This window comes from Sceloporus undulatus, chromosome 6 (assembly GCF_019175285.1).
Source record: "Sceloporus undulatus isolate JIND9_A2432 ecotype Alabama chromosome 6, SceUnd_v1.1, whole genome shotgun sequence".
Taxonomy (NCBI): Eukaryota; Metazoa; Chordata; class Lepidosauria; order Squamata; family Phrynosomatidae; genus Sceloporus; species Sceloporus undulatus.
In genome coordinates this window covers 45,135,340-45,157,567 of record NC_056527.1, presented here as the reverse complement: position 1 = coordinate 45,157,567, position 22,228 = coordinate 45,135,340, and the positions used below count along the sequence as shown (strand labels likewise).

General features: G+C 36.9%; 1 protein-coding gene across 8 annotated transcripts in view; it reads left to right on the top strand.

The window, feature by feature from the left end:
• TBC1D5 (TBC1 domain family member 5) overlaps positions 1-22,228 on the top strand; it is a 304,630-nt gene that overhangs the window by 242,746 nt on the left and 39,656 nt on the right. For all 8 annotated transcript variants that reach the window (XM_042474674.1, XM_042474672.1, XM_042474673.1 and 5 more), the window contains 2 exons: positions 11,365-11,471; positions 20,509-20,594. In XM_042474674.1, coding sequence (XP_042330608.1) covers positions 11,365-11,471; positions 20,509-20,594 — 193 coding nt within the window. The remainder of the gene's footprint in view (positions 1-11,364; positions 11,472-20,508; positions 20,595-22,228) is intronic.

Here is a 22,228-nt window from a genome sequence, read left to right as displayed (position 1 = left end):
CAATTTATTTTAATTGTTTATTTATAGACTGTATACTTGATCGAACAAGTATAGTAAAATGTAGATTCTGGTACTAATCTTTCAAGACTTTCATAATGAGAACAGCATAAGCTCTTTCCTTACCCATTCATAGCCCCCATATACAAAGCTAATGCCAATCTTCAGCCGCAAAAATGCTCCGTAGTGAGGCAGCTACAGTATGCAAGAGAGTGCAGAGAATCCTTTGTGCCCTATGGGAATCTCTTCATTCATACCTTATTCGTGCCCAGAATAAACTGGATGAGGTGCATATGACTGAGGTCCAAAATACACTGCAGAAATAATCCAGTTTGGGACCGCTTTAACTGCCCTGGTTCATTGCTAGGGAATCCTGGGAATCATAATTTATTGTGTCACCAGAGCTCTCTGACAGAGAAGGCTAAATATCTCACAAAAGTACAGTTCCAAGAATTCCCTAGCATTGAACCAAGGCAGTTAAAGCGGTTTCAAGCTGGATTATTTCTGCAGTGTGTTTTGCACCTGAGTCTTCCAAAGTAAACTCAGGGCAGCTCAGAGAATTCCATACAAGATAAAAAATATGCACTTAAAAATATGAGCATATTCCTGTTTATGTGAAAAGCGTAGATTGTTCCTGACAAATTCTAACAGAAAGAAATGTTAAGAGAGACAGAAATGACATGAAAAGAATATGGATAAGGTCTACACCAGCAAACTTGTTATTCAAAACTAACTGTGTGCCCATGTAAAAATGCAACAACCAGGTCAGGTAAGCCTTGCATAAGTAAATAAAAGTATTTTGAACCTTGTTAGAGACTACTGGGGAGCTTCTTCCAAAATTCATCCAAGGCCTGAGACAGATGGGCCAAAAAGTGTGGCTTCCGGCTGATTCAGGGGTGGGGCATGCAGACAATGCACACCCCCAAAGCACCAGAAGCCGCTCTGAGGCTGCCAACAGGAAAACCGGGGGAAGTCTGCTCTTTGCCAGCAGCCCATTCAGGACCCTGGCAGCAGCCCGCTTTCAGAGTGAGTCATCCAGTTGCTGCAGTCCTGCACCAGTCAGGGGCTGCTCCAAGCCACCAATCTGCTTCACTCCCAAGATGACCTTTCCTTTACTAGCTTCTGCTTTTTCTTAATTTTTTATTTTTGTAAGAAAACTTAAAGACTTGTGCTTTTTTTAAGCCTACAAGGGTTAGCTGGTGGGGCAAGCTTATCTGCTTTCCCCCTTTCCCTCTGTTTTACTATTCAGACATGCTCTGTACGGAGTTCTGGAATTAGCTGCTGTTTATCTTGTCTGTCATAGACAGGCACACATGGCTACATTAGGACTGGCTAGAGCAAATTCCCACTTTTTCCCAGCTCAAACAATATTGCATTATTTACTTCAGACACACTACTGCAACCCAACACTGAAAGTTTGTTTAAATAGCCTTTGTAAAAAAGATTTTCGCTTTGTTATCTGAACTGTGCATGTGTACACAGCCCAAGTGGCGCTTCAATAAAATGCATTTACCAGCATTATAGTGCTCCTGTAAAGGTTTCTAGGTTGAAATGCCTCCTCCAGTACAACTCATTCCATTTGTAGATTTTTTTTTCTGTGGGAGAAAAACAACTTCAATAATTATTTAAAACTAGACTAAAAACTTTGTCTGAAAAATTAAACGTGTGGATGTACATACCAACTACTGTAAAAACAGCAACATTCAATATGTTAAATATTAATTGAGGAAATAGCTGTTAACTATTTAAATACATTTAAAATATATCTAACCCAGTGTTCATTTTTAAGAAGCTTTATGATGAAATATTTCAGTTAGTCTGAGAGGTACTACTAAAGTTTGGAGATGGACACTGAAATAAACTATAAATTGCTGTTAAACTAGTATCATTTCTGTAGTATCAAACCATGACTGGGTATTATAAGGAGATTATTTAGCAATTCAAAACATATAGAGGGACTCTCAGAATCAGGGGATCCCCACTGAGAACAGTAGATTGACTTTGCCCCCCCCCCCCTCTTTCTGCCCTTTAGGCAAAACACTTTTAGTTAGGCCAGGATTTGACTCTAAGATGGACTGCTGTTGAAGCTTTATAAATTCCATAAATAAATATAACATATGTAATCAGGCATCAGGATTGTAGTATTTACATAGGTCACCGACATTACAGCAAATTGTAGAGAAATCAGATGTCATGGTGGTTGTTCAGTGAGAACAAAAACTGAGCTTTATGAGCTTTAAAAATCACTTACATTCACATGTGATAAAATATGTGCAATAAAATATTATATGCTAGATTACCTTTCTCTGGCACTTAATATTGGAGAATCATAAAGGAGATGAATCCCATTGGAGCACAGGAATTCCATTGGAGCCCATAAAACTGACTTATCTCAAGACCACCCTTCTCCATGATGATAGCAAAAGGGGATTATCTTTGAAGTGCCCAAAGTGAAGTACAGTTGGCTCTCCATATCCACAGATTCTACATCTACAGACTCAACCATCCACTGCTTAAAATCTAAAAAACCTTGATTTTGTCATTTTATATATTGGATACCATTTTACTATGCCCATTGCATATAATGAGACTTGAGCAAACATACGTTTTAGTATCCCCAGGAGTCCTGGAAGCAACCCCCAGCAGATACCAAGGCCCCACTGTAGAACAATGTATAACATGGCATTGGGATATAATAATGGTGACAGTGCCAATAACTAATTAAAATTATTATTGGTCATTCAGAAAGTAAAATAATTAATTCAGATGACATTACTTTTCTCTTGATTTCCAGAAAGTGCATAGCTATAAACATTCCAACTTCCATTCTAACATTAGAGTAAAAATAGGGGGGAAATGTCAAAGAAGGGAAGTTCTTTTTTTAAATGGGCCTTCCTTGATGATAATGATAATAATAATAATTTATTTATATCCCACCTCTTCCATTTTGGGGATTGAGGCAGGTAACAGCAGAGTTTATGCAATACAAAAGTGATAAAACAACAGAACCCCCCACCCCGTAACCCACCCTCCCTAAAATATAGAAATTATAACAATGAAATCGTATACATAACAATAACATCAAAAGGTGATGATAATTAGACAAGTGACAGCTAATATGGGAGCATAATATGGACAGATTCCTTCATTCTGGACGTAATAAATCAGGAAAGGCCTGCCAAAAGAGGATCATTTTTATCGCCTTCTTAAAAGCTTCAAGGGAGAATTTACAGACATAAGCTAAAGGTTGAGAACTAGACTTCTATTTGATTGCCATCCATTTTCCTAACACATCTTACACATTTGTAAGCAAAGGGATCCTTCCTCCCACAGACTGTATTCTACTGTAATTTAAGAAGGCTCTTAGGAACTGCATTTCTGGGCAGCAACTCCTGAAGGTCCCGGGGGCTAGGCTTTCCTCCGTCAACAAGCGGACGTTCTCCATCGCCGCCCCGGCCCTCTGGAATACGCTGCCCACTGAGCTCCGCTCGACTACCTCCCTGGCCCAATTTAAGAAGGATTTAAAGACCTTCTTATTTCATCAAGCATTCCCCCCATGAACATCTTTTAGGGCCTCCCTCCTCTTTCCGTGGCCATGAGGAAGGGCTAATTGGGGTTTTATCTTTTTATTGTTTTATTGTTTTTCGATGTACTGTCTATATCTGATTTGTTTGATCTATGTATGTATTTTAATGATGTGTAAACCGCCCTGATCTATGGAAGGCTGCGGTATATAAATAAAACTTTTATTTATTTATTATTATTTCAGCATTGGATAGGGCTAAGGACCGGGCAGAATTAATAGCGGAGTGAGACAGGCCAAATTGGGCACAACCAGATATCATTCTAGCCTGTTTAACCGAGCATACAAAACTCAGCTAAATTCCCAATGCAATAGTGTCCTGGAAAGCTACTATTATTATTATCATTGGCTTCATTCATATCTTTCCCTTTTCCCAAAAATTGGGACTTGAGGTGGCTTTACAATTTAAAACAAATACAATGTAACTAAAATCCAAAATTAAAATAGAATCAAACTATTCACAATATTAAAGCAATTTAAAACATACACCTGAAAAGATTATAGTGTATTGGACAGCCTGGATCTATAACCAGCTCTGTGAACTGTGCTCAGAAACAGACAGGCAGCCAGTGTAGCTGTTGTAACAGGATAGTTGTATAGTCCTTATACCCTGCCCTCCAGTAACACTGTCACTGTAGCTTTTTATATCAGCTAAAGTTTCTGAACACTCTTGAAAGGCATATCTATGTAGAGTGTATTATAGTAATCCAAAAGGGGTCTAACTAAGATATGTACCACCATAGCCAGATCAGAAAAGTCCAGATAAAATTCCATACATCAGCTTCCTTGTCTACAAAGTACTCCCTGGTTTGATTCAACAGCTTTTCAACCTGCAAATTACACCTCAGCAGCTTTCTAGTTAAAAAGCACACTTCACTTTCATGCACACTTAAGAGTGGAATATTTAACTGCACTTAAATTTATTTGGGGTAGAATAGAGAGGCAGCAATCTTGCATACTCCTCACAGGAGTACACTCCTGCAAACAGAACTTGTATCTCCATAATCCATTTTAGAAGAATTTGCAAGTGTCTTTAATCAAATGCTAGAGATTGGGTTTTTTTTAATATATTTTATTTTATATCCCACTTTTCGACATGGAACCCAAGGAACCTTACATTTTAAAAAACATACTTTTAATTAAAGATTTTAACTACATTTAAAAAAAATAATGTCAAGAAAGAGAACGAAAAAGAAAGAATGGAAAGAACAAACAGAAAAGAGAAAGAAGGAAATTAAAAACAAAGAATCAAGGGAACAAATATTTACAATGATTGCTGGCTTTCTTTGCCATGGTTATTTTTAGTACCACATCTAGTCCTATTCTCTAGTTACCATCCCAAAAAAAATCTATATAAAATTCTACCACTTAATCAAATCAATTAATTATCAAACCCTATAGATAATATACTATTTTCATTTTTATGCAAAAAGTCAACTAGAAGTTCCCAACCTTTTAAAAACATCAGCAACAGTTTTCCCTAATAAGATCAGATAGCTTATCCATCTCTGCTAGACAATTTTCAAGCATCCATGGCTTGAAAATATTCCAAAAAGTATACATTCCAAATGATTTTCCATCTTGATTTCCATTTTATATAAGGGATTCCATTTTACTATGCCATTGTATTTAACGGGACTCGAGCATGCACAGATTTATTATGCACAGGGGTCCTGGAACCAAAGCCCCAGCAGATAACAAGAGCCCACTGTATATTATTTTGCATCCCAATACATTATCTCCAATTATTCATTAAATGAATGAATGAATGAATGAATAAAAGATATTAGCAATTTGACTTGTGAACTCTATGCCTTTCTCAGAAGTCCTGACCATTTGTTGGAAAATAACACAATTCCAATCCCCTAAAAATAACAATGTCTTATAAAATGGCCAAGTTATTGAATCCAGAAAGTGTCTCTCAGTTTCCATTAAATAGTTTTCTTCAATTTATGTAAGAAAGCTGTTTAGTGTAGCTTGTTTCTATCTTCAGAAGGGGCAAAAATGGTGTCCTTGTTCCTCTTTGTTGTACTCATGATTGCACACTACTGATGTCGTTATGATCTACAGGAAAGGAGCTTCTGGGTATATGCGGGTTAACCCCCCTGAGCTCCCTTTGATCCAGAGAACATTAACTGCTAGTCCAAATTTCATTTGGACAACAACGCTGCACTAAGCATCCTCTAAGCATAGGCTGTCATGCTCTGTTTTAATTCCTTGTGAACAGAACCTGCATTTTGAAAAATCCAAATCTTCCCATTTTTTAATCATATATACTATACTTGATCATAAAAGATATCATTTTTTCTGTTTCTTGCTGACCTGTGTCACTTCATGATGAAACAATTATTTGTTCCGCTCCCTACCTGGCGCCAGACTTGTGTGCCACCCATTCTGTCCAACCCGAACATGAAAATAATGTACAGAAAGTTGTCAATTAAACCTGCATTGTAGAGTCCTGCAGAGGATGAGGACTGGGTCTAATAACCAAGGAGATGGTCCCATGTCCTATGCTGTTTAGTGCTTTTAATGTTAAAACCAACACATCACCTCCTAGAGTGCTATTGGCAACCAGTTTAAGTATTTTAATGCCAGGTAAAAAACCTCAATACTGTATATCCATTGGCAGTTTGGCTGCTGAATTTTGTATTCAATGAAGTTCCAGGATGTTTGCATGGCAGTAGTTGCATACAATGTAACTAAGGCATAAATGACTGTCCAAATCAGTCAAATGAGGAAAGGTTGTAATTGGGACACTATGCAGAATTGTACAGAAACACAGCCCTCACTGCTACTGCCATCTGGAAATCCACACAAAGTCAAAAAGAACTTGGTTGCTCAAGTCAGCAGAAAGAGTATTTAATCATAAAAATGTAAAAACTACATTTCTGAGTATCTGCCTTTCTCTTTCAAATAACTGCTATAAATGGAAAATGACTTAATTTATCAGTTTCTCTTTGTTCTAACCTTACAACATACAATTTGAATTCATGAAGTTTCCTTTCTTCTGCCTTGAAGACGAGATAGAAATAGACTGCTTCCTTGGTGTTAAGTGACAAGGACCAATAGTGCTAGGTATTAGCATATTGATGACATCTCACTCTAATGCTCCAAATCATCTCCTCCAGTGCCATATAGATGTTAAATAATGTGCAGGACACAATATACTAAAGGCCATGAAGTCAAGCAGGGACATCAAACACCACTTGATCTGAATACAATAGAGAGCCTCAGTGCCTGGTCCACCTGGGCAGTCCAGAAGGATGTCATGGCTGATCACATCAAAAGCCATCAAAAGAATTAATAGGGTCATGCTCCACACATTCATTTTCTATTGTAGGTCATGTATTAAGGCAACCAAAACACTCTGTGTGTCATATCATGGCTGAAAGACCAGTTGAATTGGAGTCAGGAAACATATGGTACAAGAGTTAAGGCAGATGTTTTAGCTTACAGTTTCCATACTTTTGGTACATGCGAGTTTTTAAATGGCTTAATTTTTCTCTGATTCTGCTGCTTTATTTTTAAAAAATATGGATTGGGGATTGCAAATGATGGCATATGCCATGTCCCTACTACAGCCCAGATGTGTTGGCCATTTCTGATTAGCCAGTCTGAATTTAAGATTTGTATCTTAATTCATTCCTCAACACTACCACTTTTGTCATGATGTACTGAACCTTTTGGAAATATAATTACTCACTCATCGTCTAGGTATCTTTTTTCCTCTGAAAGGACTTTGTTGTGTAAATAAGTTGAAAGGGTTATTTAATCATAAAAAGGTAAAAGCTACGTTTCTGGTAGTCTGCATTTATCTTTAAAATAATTGCTATAAATGGGAAAAGACTCTCCCATCTTAATTTATCAGCTTCTCTTTATTGTGATCTTACAACATACAATCTGAATTCATGAAGGCTTACTTCTTCAGCCTTGAAGATGAGATAGAAGTAGAAGAAAGTATTATGTGCTTGTCTTCATCTAAAGACTGGGAAAAATATCACTGTTGTTGTCCCCCCCCCTAAAAAAAATTAAATAGAAGAAAGCAATTTTCATAAAGACAGGCTACAAGCCACTATATTCTCTAGGGACAGGAATTTCTAGACACCATAAACCACTCCAAAAAAATTTCTGAAAGGTTTAATATTATCAGTATTTTTTCACGCTGAGGAACGCTTAACATCTGGCAGTCTTCTTTTTTTGCTTCTGTTTCAGGTATTGATGAAAGAACCGCTCCCTCTATGCTTGCTTAGTCTTTACAATACAGACGGTAGCTCCTGTTTTGTTCTCTTAGGAAAAATAGGATTCTTTTGCAGTTGCTTCTCTTTCACAGTCAGAGTCACCCTCCCTCATGAAAAAGATCAAAAGATGTTGTGGTTGCCAAATCTGGCAAACAGAAACTACAGTTTGCTCTCCGGGGTGGATGGCAGCTCACTACTTATTCAAATATAACTGAAAATAAATCATACTGAATACGGGAATTACTTAACATAGAAAGTGGTATCTGGTAACTTATAGAAAAATATTGCATGTTTAAATACAAGAAAGACTTGGTCTCTATGCAAGCATCTGTCAAACCATTTTTTTAAAGTTCCATGCATGGCTAAGTATGCCAAAAACATACCAGTTGCTGTCTGTGGATTTTAATGACTCTAAGAACTAGAAATAGTTTTAATACAGATAAACCTGTTGAACCTGTGGGCAACTAACAGGTTCAACATCTTTTACTGGGAATAGACTAAATAGAAAGATGTGTCTTTAGAATACATAGAAAATACTTCACAAAAAATACTTCGTGTATAGCTGAGAGAAGGGCCAGGGCACTAGCACGAAATGTCCACTATGATGCAGTTGCCACCGAAAGAGTAATCTCCTGGGATGTTTGGAAATGATTTTTCACTTGTGAAAAAAGGGTCCATAATGCTGTGCTTGCACCTCTATAGTGTTTTTCTATTAACTTACAAAGCCAATATATAAGAATTTTTCCCCTGCTGTGCTAGCCAACATATTTTCAGGTCAGCAACTCATTAAGCAGCATCAGACATGGGATTTTGAGGAAGCAGTAGCAGTGTGTTAATCCATGCCAGTAGGCTTCCAAATCTCAAGGTTGGGTTATTGAATATGAAGGCCCTATTACTATTAGAATATGAAGAAATAATGATTACTACATAACAATTTTAAAATTATTTCCTTCTTGAAAAATAATGTATCGTTTTGGAACCTGTAATGCACTGGTTCCACAGTAAAAACTTTTAGAATTCACAGATAACCTTTCCTTTTACAGTTGCCTTCCAATGGAAATTTAGCATTTTCACAATACTTAGGAAATAATTTTAACACTAGTGTATTAAAGGTAAGATTTAGATGTTATAGCTGGATAGAAGCTGCAAAATCTTAATCTTACTTTTGGATCTAACTGATACTTTACCAGAAGTAATTACACTACACTAACTTTGTGTTCTCTTTCATCTAAAGTTTCTTATGCTTTGAAAAGCATTAATTTTTTTCCCTCTGGATTATGGATCAAGTGACATAAAGGTTTCATTGAGAAGGAGTGTACAAAACCCTGTGAATTAGGCAGGACATATTTCTCAGTAAGCTTTCTTAGATTGCTCAGTCAGCTATTAAATTGTGTGTCCTGTACAGCCCTTCCTTAGGAGTGATTTTCAATTAACAGGACTTGCTTCCGAGTCAATGTATAGGATTGCACTGTGAAATATACCTTATATATTCAAGTAGAAGTCGACTTCATGTAAATAAAGGTCAGGTTTGGGGCCAAAATTATGGATTTTGCCAAAGACCTGTGGATAAGTTGAGGGTAAAACTTGGAGGTTCCTTCAGTGTGTATATTTATGTGTATGGCAAGAAAGACTCTCATTGAGGCTTTTTGCTTCATCGTTTCAGCTTTTCGTTTCAGCCAGGGCAGGAGAGGGACTTTTAAACAACAATAACAGTCAATCACCCAGGACTCTTTCTGCTTGACTCCAGAGAGAAATAAACTCTTCTACGCATTGCATGGGGAAATCTGAAAGAACTGCTATCACATTACCATAGTGATCCGTAAATGAGTCAACCTGGGGTTTTGGGATCAATTGTTGGGCATAAATTTTTAGACCTATAGACGAGTGTATACTGTAAAGCTTTTGTAATTTGCTCATCATAGTGTTTGAATGTATCTATTAGATTATTTAACACTTTCGTTGATTTAAAACGTGCTTTCAAGCCAATTTCTTTACAGTGATTACAGTTATTACTTTGTGGTAAGATGCTGTTAATACAGTAGGCTTGCTTCAAAGTAAGCATTCATAGGATTGTATTGTAAGTGGCCATTCTGTAGAATATATAAAATACTTCGGTCCTAACACTTCTATAATGCCTACATTTACCAACAGCAGAAACACACCCCACCCCTTTTAAAACTTATTTATTTTGTTCACACAGTGTTGTTTCCCTTGGGTTGCTGTTTTATAAAATATAATACTGCAAATGTCATCTATCAATATTTTAGCCCTAATTATTGAATGATATCCATTCACTAAAATAATCTTTAAAAATAAAATCAGTAATGCATCATTTCCACAACAGAAAGAAATAAGAAAGTATAGAAATTTGGTTTCAGTTAGAATGATGAAGAAAATGCATCAAATGTTATTTCACAAAACCCGTTTAAGGAAAATGAACTACATTCAGCAGTATTATTTATTTTAACAATGTATAAAGGATCCTTATCATAACTGCCTTGTAGTGTGTTACATTTGATTTGATTGGTTCTATATAATGAGTAGTCCATCTATTATACTCGGCAGAAAAAAACTCTTGACTGATCCTATTGTATTACATTCATTATGCTAAACTTCAAGGAGAAAGGGAAAAACAGGTATCTGAACATGAACAAGAAAAACAAAAGGAATGGAAAAGAAACAGGGAGAACAGATAAAGAATGAGTAGGATAAGTGAGTGCTTTACAAATGAAAGCAGATGTATAAAATTACAAGCTGTCGGATCAGCAACGGAAATGAAGATGATAAAGTGGCTCCTTACACAGATTATAATTATTCATTTTGCCCAGCCCTGCATCTTTTCCTCATAAACCTCTTTGGGGAGAGATGGGAAGGTACTGAAGGAGATGAAGTTGACTTACATGAAAGGGGGAAAAATCAGTCTAGTAAGTCTCTAAGGCTATAAAACAGTCAATATATTTGGGATTTCATTTAATCACAGTGATTTTTGCCTGTACTCCAAGAACATTTCTCACCAAGGTTTTTAAATAAATGAAACTGATATTTCTAAAACAGAAGTTCCCAGAACAGTAAAGTTGTTGTAAAATGTATTCACAAATAATACCTATGTAGATATTGTTTGCATGGTGAACGGTGGAAAAATAATTAATAGATATTGCTCTACCAGCTCCAGCAATTAGATGGACTAACCATACCATAAGAACTTATATAGTTTACATCGTTCTGCCTGAAAAGGTGTTTTTAATTTCACTTATACCTGGGTTCACATCCAACATGCCCTCAAATGAACTATCTAGTGTAAGGTTAGAGAATACAATAGCAATCAAACACAGAGAATTACAATATGTAATAAAATGTGAGAGCAAACAGCACATAAGGCTCTTTTTGTAAAGTGGCTCAAAGAACAGTACAACTAATTCTGGATCTAAACCTGCATTTCCAGAACAGTACAAACTGAAGTACAGCTTTAACTTTAATGTTAAATTTTTACTTTCATGCTAAAAATGTGTGAGAAGACTATCAATTATATTTCCTTTCCCCCCGCAGTGATATCAAGTAATTATCAGACCTGCTTGGGACTTCTGATGCATTACCCACCTATTGGAGATGTCCATTCATTGATCTTGAGAGCTCTTTTCCTTAGAGATCCAAAGGTAAGTCATACTAATGCGAAAGTTTGCCAAGTGCCAAACATGAAAATCTCTGAAATAGTTGAAATTCCCAAATGTTCTTAAAACCTTAGATATTATATTTCTGATTAATGGGGAAAGATACCAGTGGCAGAAAGTGACATGTAAGCATCCAATATACCAGTTTCTACAGTTCTAAGATGATAGATGCTAACATTCAAACTTGTATAGAATTTTGTTCTCTAATCCCAGTTTCAGGTGGTAAAGCAATGCAGGTTAGTTACATTTCCAGGTGTTAATGAAAACCATGCAATTAATTGACTTAATCTATGATAGCACATAGATTGAAATGACAGTATTTCTTGAAGGAGATGGAAAATTGAAAAGTGCAAAACTAGTGTTAACTATCCACCATGGATTTCTGTAGGTCCTTTTTTAAATGCTGTACATCACAGAGCTTGGAGAAGTTGTATCTTTGGACTGGCATGGTTGCCAGTCATTCTGTATTAGAGGTTCTGAGAGTTGAATTCCAAAAAAGTAATTTTTTCAAGCTCTTCAGAGAGACTTTTCATCATTCTGTCTAGTATCCTGTCAGTTAGTCCCAACTAGAATAACACCATTGAATCGATTGTTGAATGATGAGTCAACACATAGGTAAATTCTGTTGATTCAATTGGTCTACTCTTGTCATGACTGATATTAGGATTTTAGCCACAGTTTGTTCAGTATTAACTAAAGACATTTTCAGTGTGTCCTGTGATAAAATCTTTAATTTTACATAAATAGCAAGCAAGAAATTCCTTTCAGTGCAAGTAGTGTTTAGAGATAATAAAATAGATCAGGTTTATATATGAACAAAATTGTTTTCTGAAAAATCAGTAAATCTTTAGATAATGCTAATGAATTTTCATATAGTTGTAATTATTAAACCTGAACAAATACTTTGTGGAATAAACTGAGAAATCGATACAGGGAACAGTCCATGCATATTTATTTAGAAGTAGGACTTCGCTGAACATTGTGAGTATACTGTCTGTTAAATATGCTTAAGAATACAGATCTATTGGTTTATTTTCAGGTGTCTTTTCAAATCATTACATTTACAAAACAATTTAACTTTAGATTGCATGTATCCCTTGTGACATCTTTACAACTTGGGCAGAGTTTCCTCTAAGGAAACATATTCATTCCATAAAAAAGTCTGCAGTACAATTCCAGAGAAGGTGCCAGCCACAGATGCTGACAAAACATCAGGAATAAACTCTTCTAGAACATGGCTACATAGCCCAAAAAACCCACAAAAAACTCTGCAGTGCAATCTTTGATCCATCCAGCCCAGCAGTACAAACTATTATAGGTCTTGTTTCAAACTGGAAATTTAATTCTATATAATAGAGTTATTTTACAGAAGTATCCATTTTACCACCATCACTGCCACTCCTCATCTTTTTCCTCTGAATAGCTGTAACTAATCTCCGTCTTGTCTCCTTTCCCCACGAAATGGGCAAACATAATAAAGTCATGCCTTCCAATTCACTGGAATCATATACATTCCCCCCCCCCCCCCCCGCTTAGGCTTATTTCAAAATATCCCTTCTTCCCTCATAGATTGTGTATATGTCATACTAAATGGAAGACTAATTTCTTTAAAGATAGAATTATAAATTATTTTGCCCTGAAAACTGCCTTGATGCCTGAGAAAGAAACTCTGACCTCTTATCCTGATTTTCTTGAATGTAAAACAGGAAATAAGTGAAATAAATAAATCTTGAGCCCTAAAAATAAAATAAAAAATCTCAGATTCTGCAAAATTTAAAACACCAGGTTTTGAGTTATGCCTCCAGCATTATCAGCTTTATGCATAATATAATTCTCAAAGTATTTGCATGCAGTTTTTGAGTGATTTATGTAGAACAAGTGTAAAATGCCTAAATTGATCATTCTAAACATATTGCCTTACTTAATAGTTTTTACTAAAGTTCTTTAGCTTAGTTTGACTTTCTTTTTGATCTTCTAAAGTAGGTTGTAATAAATACATAATTTTCATTTATAACATTTCCAAAATGTGCCACTAAAACACCGACTGGGAGAACAATATCAATAATGCTAATCTCTATGAGTTCAATGTAGACTTTTGGAATAGACTCATCTAAATCAATGGCATCTGCATTACTTGTGACTAATGTGAGTGTCATTCACTTCAATGAGTCTGTTCCAAGTCTGACGAAGTTTGGATACAGCCGCAGTACCTTTTATATGAAATGGTATATTATGAAGGATACCCCCCCAAAAAAATTCATTTGCTGAATGCAAATATATTCCCCAAATCTACATACTTTGTGCAATTTAGATATACTTCTTTAGAATGAAAGTATACTTCTGAATATTACAGCGATATGAAAATGACGGTATACTGAATGCATATGTGTGTTTTGTAAGAAATTGTGTTTTTCTTCTCAAAGCACCTAGAGTAGGTGTTTGCTGTATTTTTACTATCCTGCCATTCTTTTTTGTGTATGTGTATCCCCACCAATGAGAAGTGCCGTTAATTTTCAAAGCAGACGCTTTCAGATGGAAAATAGATACATAGGGATAGCAATCGAAAAAATATAAAGCGATTAAAAAACAGTTCTAACTAGAGCTGTTCAAATAAAGAAAAATTAAAAACTCAATTAGAAACAAAAGTCATAGAAAATGTGAACATATTGTGTTCCTTAAATAACCAGATGTTCTTTTCTTCCTGAAGGCAGTCAAGCCTAGGAATAAAAGGTTTTAAACTATTGTTTTAAGTTAACTGTGAATTTTGCGAATCTGTTTTACCCTATAGCAAATAAAATTCTAATACAACAACATAAGCAAAGTAATTTTCATCTTTGGGTGTTCTTATTTGTATACGGCTGTACTAACCTTATCACTATGACTTATTATGAAGCTTAACTGTTATAAGGGACATTACCATTTTGGATGGTGTACAAAGAACTTTTGTTTAAGTGTTTACACTATTTGTCCCAAATATTTCTGCTGAAAGAAAAACAAAAACCATTTAACTGATATCCTGGCAGAGATTGGTAGAGTAGCTGAATTGATCTCAAAATAAGGCAATTTCAACATTATATTATATTATCATAGTGTAATTTTATACAGTACTATACTGTTTTAATCTAATGTGATTCTAACATTTTGTAAATAGTATCTTCTTTTATCGGTCTATGACCATAAATAAAAATATCCTATCCTGTCATAAAAGTATAGACGTTTCCATACCTAGATTGCTGTATTCTAACCTCATGAGGGCCTTGGAAAATTTTCTCAGATGAATGGGAACTAAGACCTAAAAAGGTTTGTCAGTCCTCCACTTGGCACCAGGATTTTTCAGAGATGTCCCTCAGTGGGTTTTCATGGCTGAGCAGGTATTTGAACAGTGGTCTCCTGTCATCTTAGTCCAACACTCAAACCACTATACCACATCGGCTTCCCAATCTCTTTGTGCCCCACCAACATTTACTAAATTAGCATTCTCTAATACCATGCAGAAGTATGTAACCTGGACCAATGCTTGGCATGTATTCACAGAAACGCATCTGTGTTTAGCATCTGCTCATATTTCGTATTTGAATTTGCGTCTGGTGAGGGCAGCCCATAGAGATTCCCCTTTTGAATCATCCAAGCTTCCTTTCCACCTTAAATTTTAAAGGATTTGAAACTGAGCAGTCCTATTTTCTGTCAAGTGATATTAAGAGGGTAAGATCAGTTTAAGATATTGGTAGTGTTTCATTTCTGTTAACTCCATTTGCCTTGATGGTTGGAGATTGGTAGGAGTTGTAGTTCAGTGCTAGAGGTGTCATGTCAGGGAAAGCTACTGTAAAGGATGGGACCACATGGTGATAGTTTTCTATTACTGTTGCATAAACCGATATTAAAGTATAGGCTGTAGTGTGTGCAGCCATTCATTCTGATACACTTAATACTTAGTATACAAATGGTTTCCCTATCATGTTAAGATACAAATTTACTAACACATCCACTGTTTCCTATGGAATTATCTCCAAAAAGAGTATTAAAGAGAAGAGTAAATGCTGTGCTGTATACTTATAAAAGCTCCATTGAATGTTTTAGTCAAAGCCATGATTTCTTATATTTAGCTAGTTGCAACAAAATGCTTAATGTATACGTGCAAAGATAAATGTGACAGAAATGATAAAAGTACAACCATTGGTAGCTACACCTTTAGACCATCATCCCAGTGAAGTGAGTTGATTTTATGAATCTCCAAAGTTGTAGTTTTGCTTTTTACGTTACTGTTTTTTGTTTAGGTCTTTTAAACTTTTGTTTAAAAGTTTCTATATATTTTTTTGAAACCTGCTGTTCCCATGTTCTTGTTTTAGTGACTGCCATAAAAGAGGAGACTTCATTCTGTTTGATTGAAGAAACTGACATCAGTTGTCACATTTCAGTAGCTAGAGTGCAACCAATTAAAAGTTGCTATCTTTCAATATTTAGCATATATACTCATCTATAAGTCTAAAAATTTATGCTCAAAAATTGACCCCAAAATCCCAGGTTGACTTATTTATGGGTCAGTATAGCAATGTGATAGAAGCGCTTTCAGATTTCCCCCTGCGATGGGAAGATAGTTTCTTTTTCTCTTGAGCTAAGCAAAAAGAGTCCTGAGTGATTAATTGCTTTTAAACAAACAGAGTGAAGGATAAAACAAAAGCTGAAACTATGAAGCAAAAAAGCCTCAGTTAGAGTCTCTTTTGCCCCACACACAAATACACACACAGAAGGAGCCATGTTTTACCTTCGACTTATCCACGGGTCATGGCAAAATCCATAATTTTGGCCCCAAAAACTTCCCTTACCTTATACATGAGGTTGCCTTATAGTCAAGTATATATGCTAAACAATAATCTTTTTAGCTAACTCAGATATGGATTTTTCAATTTCCCACACAAAATCGTTGTTTGTATGTGTTTATCAGTAATGTAATATGTATCAGTTGCTCAAAATCAGAATTAAAAGTACTTCCCAACAATTGATCTATTGATTCAGCTGAATTATTTTATTGTAGTGTACAAGATATAGCTTTGCTAAAGAGCTGTTAAGTGTATTGCCAGTCATAAGAATGGGCAAGTGCCATAGAAATAATGAAAACAGCATAAATCCAGTTGTTATTCCCAACCAAAACAGACAAATTTAATCAATGAAACTCATATAAATGTTGATTTATCAAATTCCCATTGATTCATCCGGTCTTCTATGTTTGACATGAAAAGCTGGATTTAGACCAGGGACTTTTTCATAGTGGCTCCGTACCTTTGGAACTAATTTTTTTCAAACTATGCTGTAGTATAAATGTCATAACCAGATTTTAAACTGCTGCAGTTTTTAGTTTTTAAAATGAGATGGTTATATTTATGTATTAAAGTTATTTTATGATGTCAAGTGCCTTTTGCAAGAAGCTTTGAGAAAACTATGAAAGATGGCATATGAATACTTTAAATGAAAAAAATATGGGGAAGAAATCTTAATCTTTATTTATTGGCATCCTTTTATTTCACCATGTATTTATTTTACCATTTATGAATTGGGGGGGGGGGTTGCCAAGGCCACTGCCTGTTCGCAGGAGCAGAGGGGCAGAGGGTAAGGTAGGTGCCTAGAGGGGTAGACATGTGGGTATGAGGGGAGATGGCAAATGAGGGCGCCTGCATGACTAATGTTCAGTAGACGCACTAAACCAACAGCGATCTTGACTGCTGAGTATCCCACCAAGTTGCCCCAGACTTTTTCCCAAGTAAGCATTCCCAGCTGCAAGGGCTATTTGTCTAAAAGGGCAGAGCCCTTTGTGTGAGAAGAACTGCAGGAAAAGGAATTTCTGCCAGTAGTGAAGCAAGAAGAAAAAAGAAAGAAATTTAAAGTCCCCTCCATTAAATCACCTGGGGTAAAGAGAGAGAAAGATGGGGTGAAAGGAGGAAAGGAGATTAAATGGTGGATGCATCCACGGAGAGTGCAAGGTAAATGCATTACCCATCCATTCTGTGATCAAGATAGGATAGATATAACTAAAAACCAGCTTTTTCTGGAAAATGTAGAGTAAAATGTAAGCTTTTAAAAATGTGTAAAAGAAGCAGTTTTACCAACAAAACTTGTGTACAGTTTTTATTCCTAAAAAAGCAGAATCGAAGTCGGTATGAATTTTTTGATAGTATAGACAAGGTTTCAAGCTCTTTAGGGTTGTAAGTGTCATCTCTGGCACATTCAACTTGATAAAAAGTATGGTTTCTTTAAAACTGACGTCCTGATTGCTATAAAAAAAATTCTACCAGCAGTCTAGCTGACGAGTGAAAATGGAAAAAGCCAAAGGTTACACCTGAGGGACTGAGTTAGCAAGAGCATAAAAGCTTCACTGCTGTATAGCTACGAACAACAGTAAAACCCTGCTTTGACTTTGGAGTTTATCAGACAAGGGAAATTGGAAGTATAATCCAATGGCAATCTGAACGCAATTATGGGGTTTAACGTTATTGCGTGATAACCCACTACATGCAAATTCGGGCAATGGGAAGTCAGTCTGAACGCAATCATGTGGTTTCACGTTATTGCGTGATAGACTGCCACACACAAATTTGAGCAATGGCATGCTATTTTCGGGCAATGGGAGGCCAGTTCGAACGCAATGCACATTCACGTAATTGTGCTAAACTAGCGACTTTAAGTGGATGCGTTCTGGCCCCTCTTTCTTTTCATTCGAATTTAAGAGAAATTCCTCTCGTTTGATAAACTCCCATATCAATTAGATTTTTCTACAACTGTCTCCTGTAGTGATTATTCTGCTGCATAGAACCTTGACATGGAATTATCCTTGCAGTTATATCTTTCTACTCTGGTCTCCTGCTTACTCTGGATTGTTTTAACCTTGGCTGTGGAGCTCTTTGCATTGAATTGGCTTGCTTACTATTAGAACTCGGTTCTTGACTGTACTGCATCTTTGATGCTGTCTGTGCATTGCCCTTTGACTGAGTTTTTTATCTAATCCCTTTGACATTGGACTGGACAGATTATACCTGACTAGTAAAAGGATGGTTTCCTTAACCTTTGTCTGGGCTTTGAACAATTTTTCACAAAGTTTCTTCAAATAGACAGCTTAACAAATATGGGGGGTAGGCATTCCGAAGAGTGTAGGGGAAATAACCCCTATGCCATGTCAGATCATTTCTCAATTCAGATCATTATTTTACACACATACTCACCCTGACTTGCAATTGCAAACAAACTGTTTGTTTAAAGTAAGTATTGAGTTACATTGGAGATGCCTATTGTGCACGACTTTTGATAATTATGTCTTCAGATTTTAAAAAATGGATGATACAGGAAGAGTTAAATGTTTGCTTCTTTGCCAGGATCATTGGAGCTCTTTCCTGCTCCTGCAACAAAAGTATGACTGTCTAGATTGTTATATAAATTCTCTGGTTGGGAGATTTTACTGAATTCCTAGTTTCCTTCTTCAAAACTATAAATGTGGTAAGCAGTCTGCAAACAGCTATTATAGATATTTCTTTCTTTCCAATTTTGGCTTCATAGCTGTATTATATGGCATTAAGCTGATGAATATTATATTCATTAGGAAAATTAAATATTTTACTAGATAGTCTGAGCCTGTACCGTGAGCCTAAGGTTTAGAATGCATAGTATGAGTGCAAGGGAGTGAATGAGGATTGCAGCTATTTAACCTTGGTGATCCACTATTATTTAACTCCTCTAAATCCACTGTATCACTAGAGCGATGGAGCAAGAGGTTTTGCTCTACAAATCTCTTGCCACACGGCTGGAAATTAAAGTGGTGATTTCTCCTCCTATATAAACAGTTCATGTGATGTATAACAGAATGAATGGAAATGGATGGATGTCATGCATCATAAATCCCTCTGAGCTGGCAATGTTTCCAAGGGACTGTTGTTACATTTGTAACCCACAGTGTCTTTCCTCTTACATGAAACTGAGAATAGGTCCCATGCAATATTCATCATCATGTAATTACTGTTCTCATGTGAGAACGTAGTTTTTCTGAAATGTCAGAGATCACTTTGCTTGGACATAGCTGCTATTCATTAAGCCTATCCACACACAAGATACCATGGCCTCCTTTAGTGGTAATTTTTGTCTCAAAGTTTTGTTTTTAAAGTTGTAAACCAATCTTGAATATGTTTACAATTGTTTATAATCTTGAAGTCAGAATTAAATGTCAAAGTATTCTTAAATTACTGTTAGCAAAAAGTATTCACCAGAATTCTTTTGGTGTCTTACATCTTCATAAGTGGATCTACGTCCACAGGAATTACAGTTGCACAGCTGTGTAATGTTTGTATCCGCTGCAGTTATGTTATTATGCAGCAGAGCTGACAAAATGCCTGGTGCACATCAATGCCCAATATCCTTCAGTGTGCAATGTATATTGGTTTGCAATGCACACCAACACACACCAAACACTAGTTTGCTTCATGCACTTATATGCATTGCACACCAGTGTGCATCAGGCATTCATGCCAGTGTCCCATTATGCATCTTTGCAATTCAGTAAAGGGTTTTCTTAGTTCTAGCTCTTGTTTTTAAAATCCTTCCCTTCAACATTTTGTATAACAGCCCTTAAAGAAGCATGAGTCTAGATAAATTGTTATAAAATTATGTTTAGCTGGATGTAACAATGTAAATCTTTCACTTGCCACCTTTGGAGAGAAAATAGGGTAACTATGTAAGTATTCTGTGACAGATAGATTCCTTTTAATTCAAGGAATTAAATGGATGAAGAGAAGGTTATATACACCATCTAGTGGCCATACCTGGTAATCTGAAACTCAGTAATAATTAATCCTATATCCAGCACAGTGAGGTATTAAATTTATTTAGGACAGTGTGCAAAGCAAGGATTTGTATTCCTTATTCTGAATGTTGATATAAAAATTGGCCTATAATTGTTCTAATCTAACTGAAATTTTCACTGAATGACACTTTGTTCTTCATGTTTTCAAGATTTTAAAAAATATGATAATTCTCTTTTTTCTAGAGAAATCCAAGACCTGTGACTTACCAGTTTCAGCAAAATCTAGATTACTACAAAGCACGTGGAGCAGACTTGATGAATAAAACTCGGTAACTAATTTTCATATTCCTAATATTTTCACTAGCACTTGCCAAACATTATTCATAGTTTTTGAAAAATGAAATAGGTTAGCAGAGGGTGCGGCGAGGGGCCGGAGCTTCCTGGGTGGACTCGCAGGACGCAGGCGTTGCTGCCAGAGGGAGCAGCGGAGCAGCAGCAGGAACTGGAGGAGGCAGCCTTGGGAATGGCAGAGGCTTTGGCTGGCTCCCTCAGCTTCCTTGCCCAGAGGGAGAGGAAGGGGCCACAAAAGCAGGGACAACCTCCAGGGACAGCTACCATCACCACCATCATCCCCACCACCAGCAGCATTGCCACTGCTACTGCCGCCCCCATCATCCCCACCCGGCTCTGTCCAAAGAGCCCAGCCGTCTGCGCCTCTGGCCCAACCCAGAACGCACCGGCGGAGGGAGGCACCGTGCAGGAGGAGGAAGGCAACAACGGTGACCATGATGGATCATGCCACTATCATGGAAGAGCCACTGGAGGGGAGCAGCACACATTCAGCTGATATTGCTGGCTTAATTAATAACAATTGAATTTAAAAAGTGCTTTGCCATCTTAATGACTTCCAACGTGGCCAGCATGCCTTGCAGCTGCGGCAGGAGGCCATGGAAATGAGCCACAAGGGGATTGCCAAAAAACTGGATGACGCCCAGATGACAGACAAGATAACCATCTCCAAGCAGTTCAAGGAGAAAGTCATCCACCTGTTCCTCGGGAGAATCAATGAAATTGTCTGATTCCTCCCTTTCTGCCACTCGGAGCTCATCCAGCTGGTCAACAAAGAGCTGATCTTCTGGGCAAAGAAAGCCAAGGCCAGGCACAACATCACTTTGGTCTGGGACCAGGAGGTCATGGATGTTCTGGCCGACAGCTACAACCTGCACTACGGAGCCCAGTCCATCAAGCATGAGATGGAGCACCAGGTGGTGAACCAACTGGCCGCTGCCTACGAACAAGAGCTCCTTCTGCGTGGCTGCACCTTGCGGATCACGGTGGACGACATCCAAGCCCCACTGGCACCCGAAGAGATGTCCTTCCCCTTATAGACATTGTTGCAGTGATGGCAGCCATGGGTCACCTGCCCCTCCCAGTGGTCCGGAAGAGGGCTGAGGGTCAGCCCATGGCAGAATTTCAGAATGTGTAATAAAATAATTTATTATAATAAAAAAAGAAAAGAAAAAATTAAATAGGTTATAGGTCTGTTTCACTGCAGAATTGCATAGGATTACTATCATAAACAAGTTTGTTAAACTTAGATAATGAATTATACTGGTGAGTATCAGAGAATTTAGTTGTTAGGAATATAGGAAGAGTCCTGCCTAGAATCAGACAAATAGTCAAACTAGTCTGTATCTCATTTTCCACAGTGGCTATCCAAGAAATTATGAGAAGCCCACAAGCAGGATGGATAGTCTACTCATGTTATTCCCATCAGCTAGCATTCAGTATCTACCAATGGCACTACCTTTCCACAGTGGTGGCACTGCATGCTTCTGAAGAAAGCTTATAGGATGAAAATCAGCTTAATATCTTACTAAGCTTATTAAGAAAATCAAGCCTGAATTGTCTCTAGAAGCCAAGTTGACTTAACTGAGACTGTCGTACTTTGTCCATATCATGA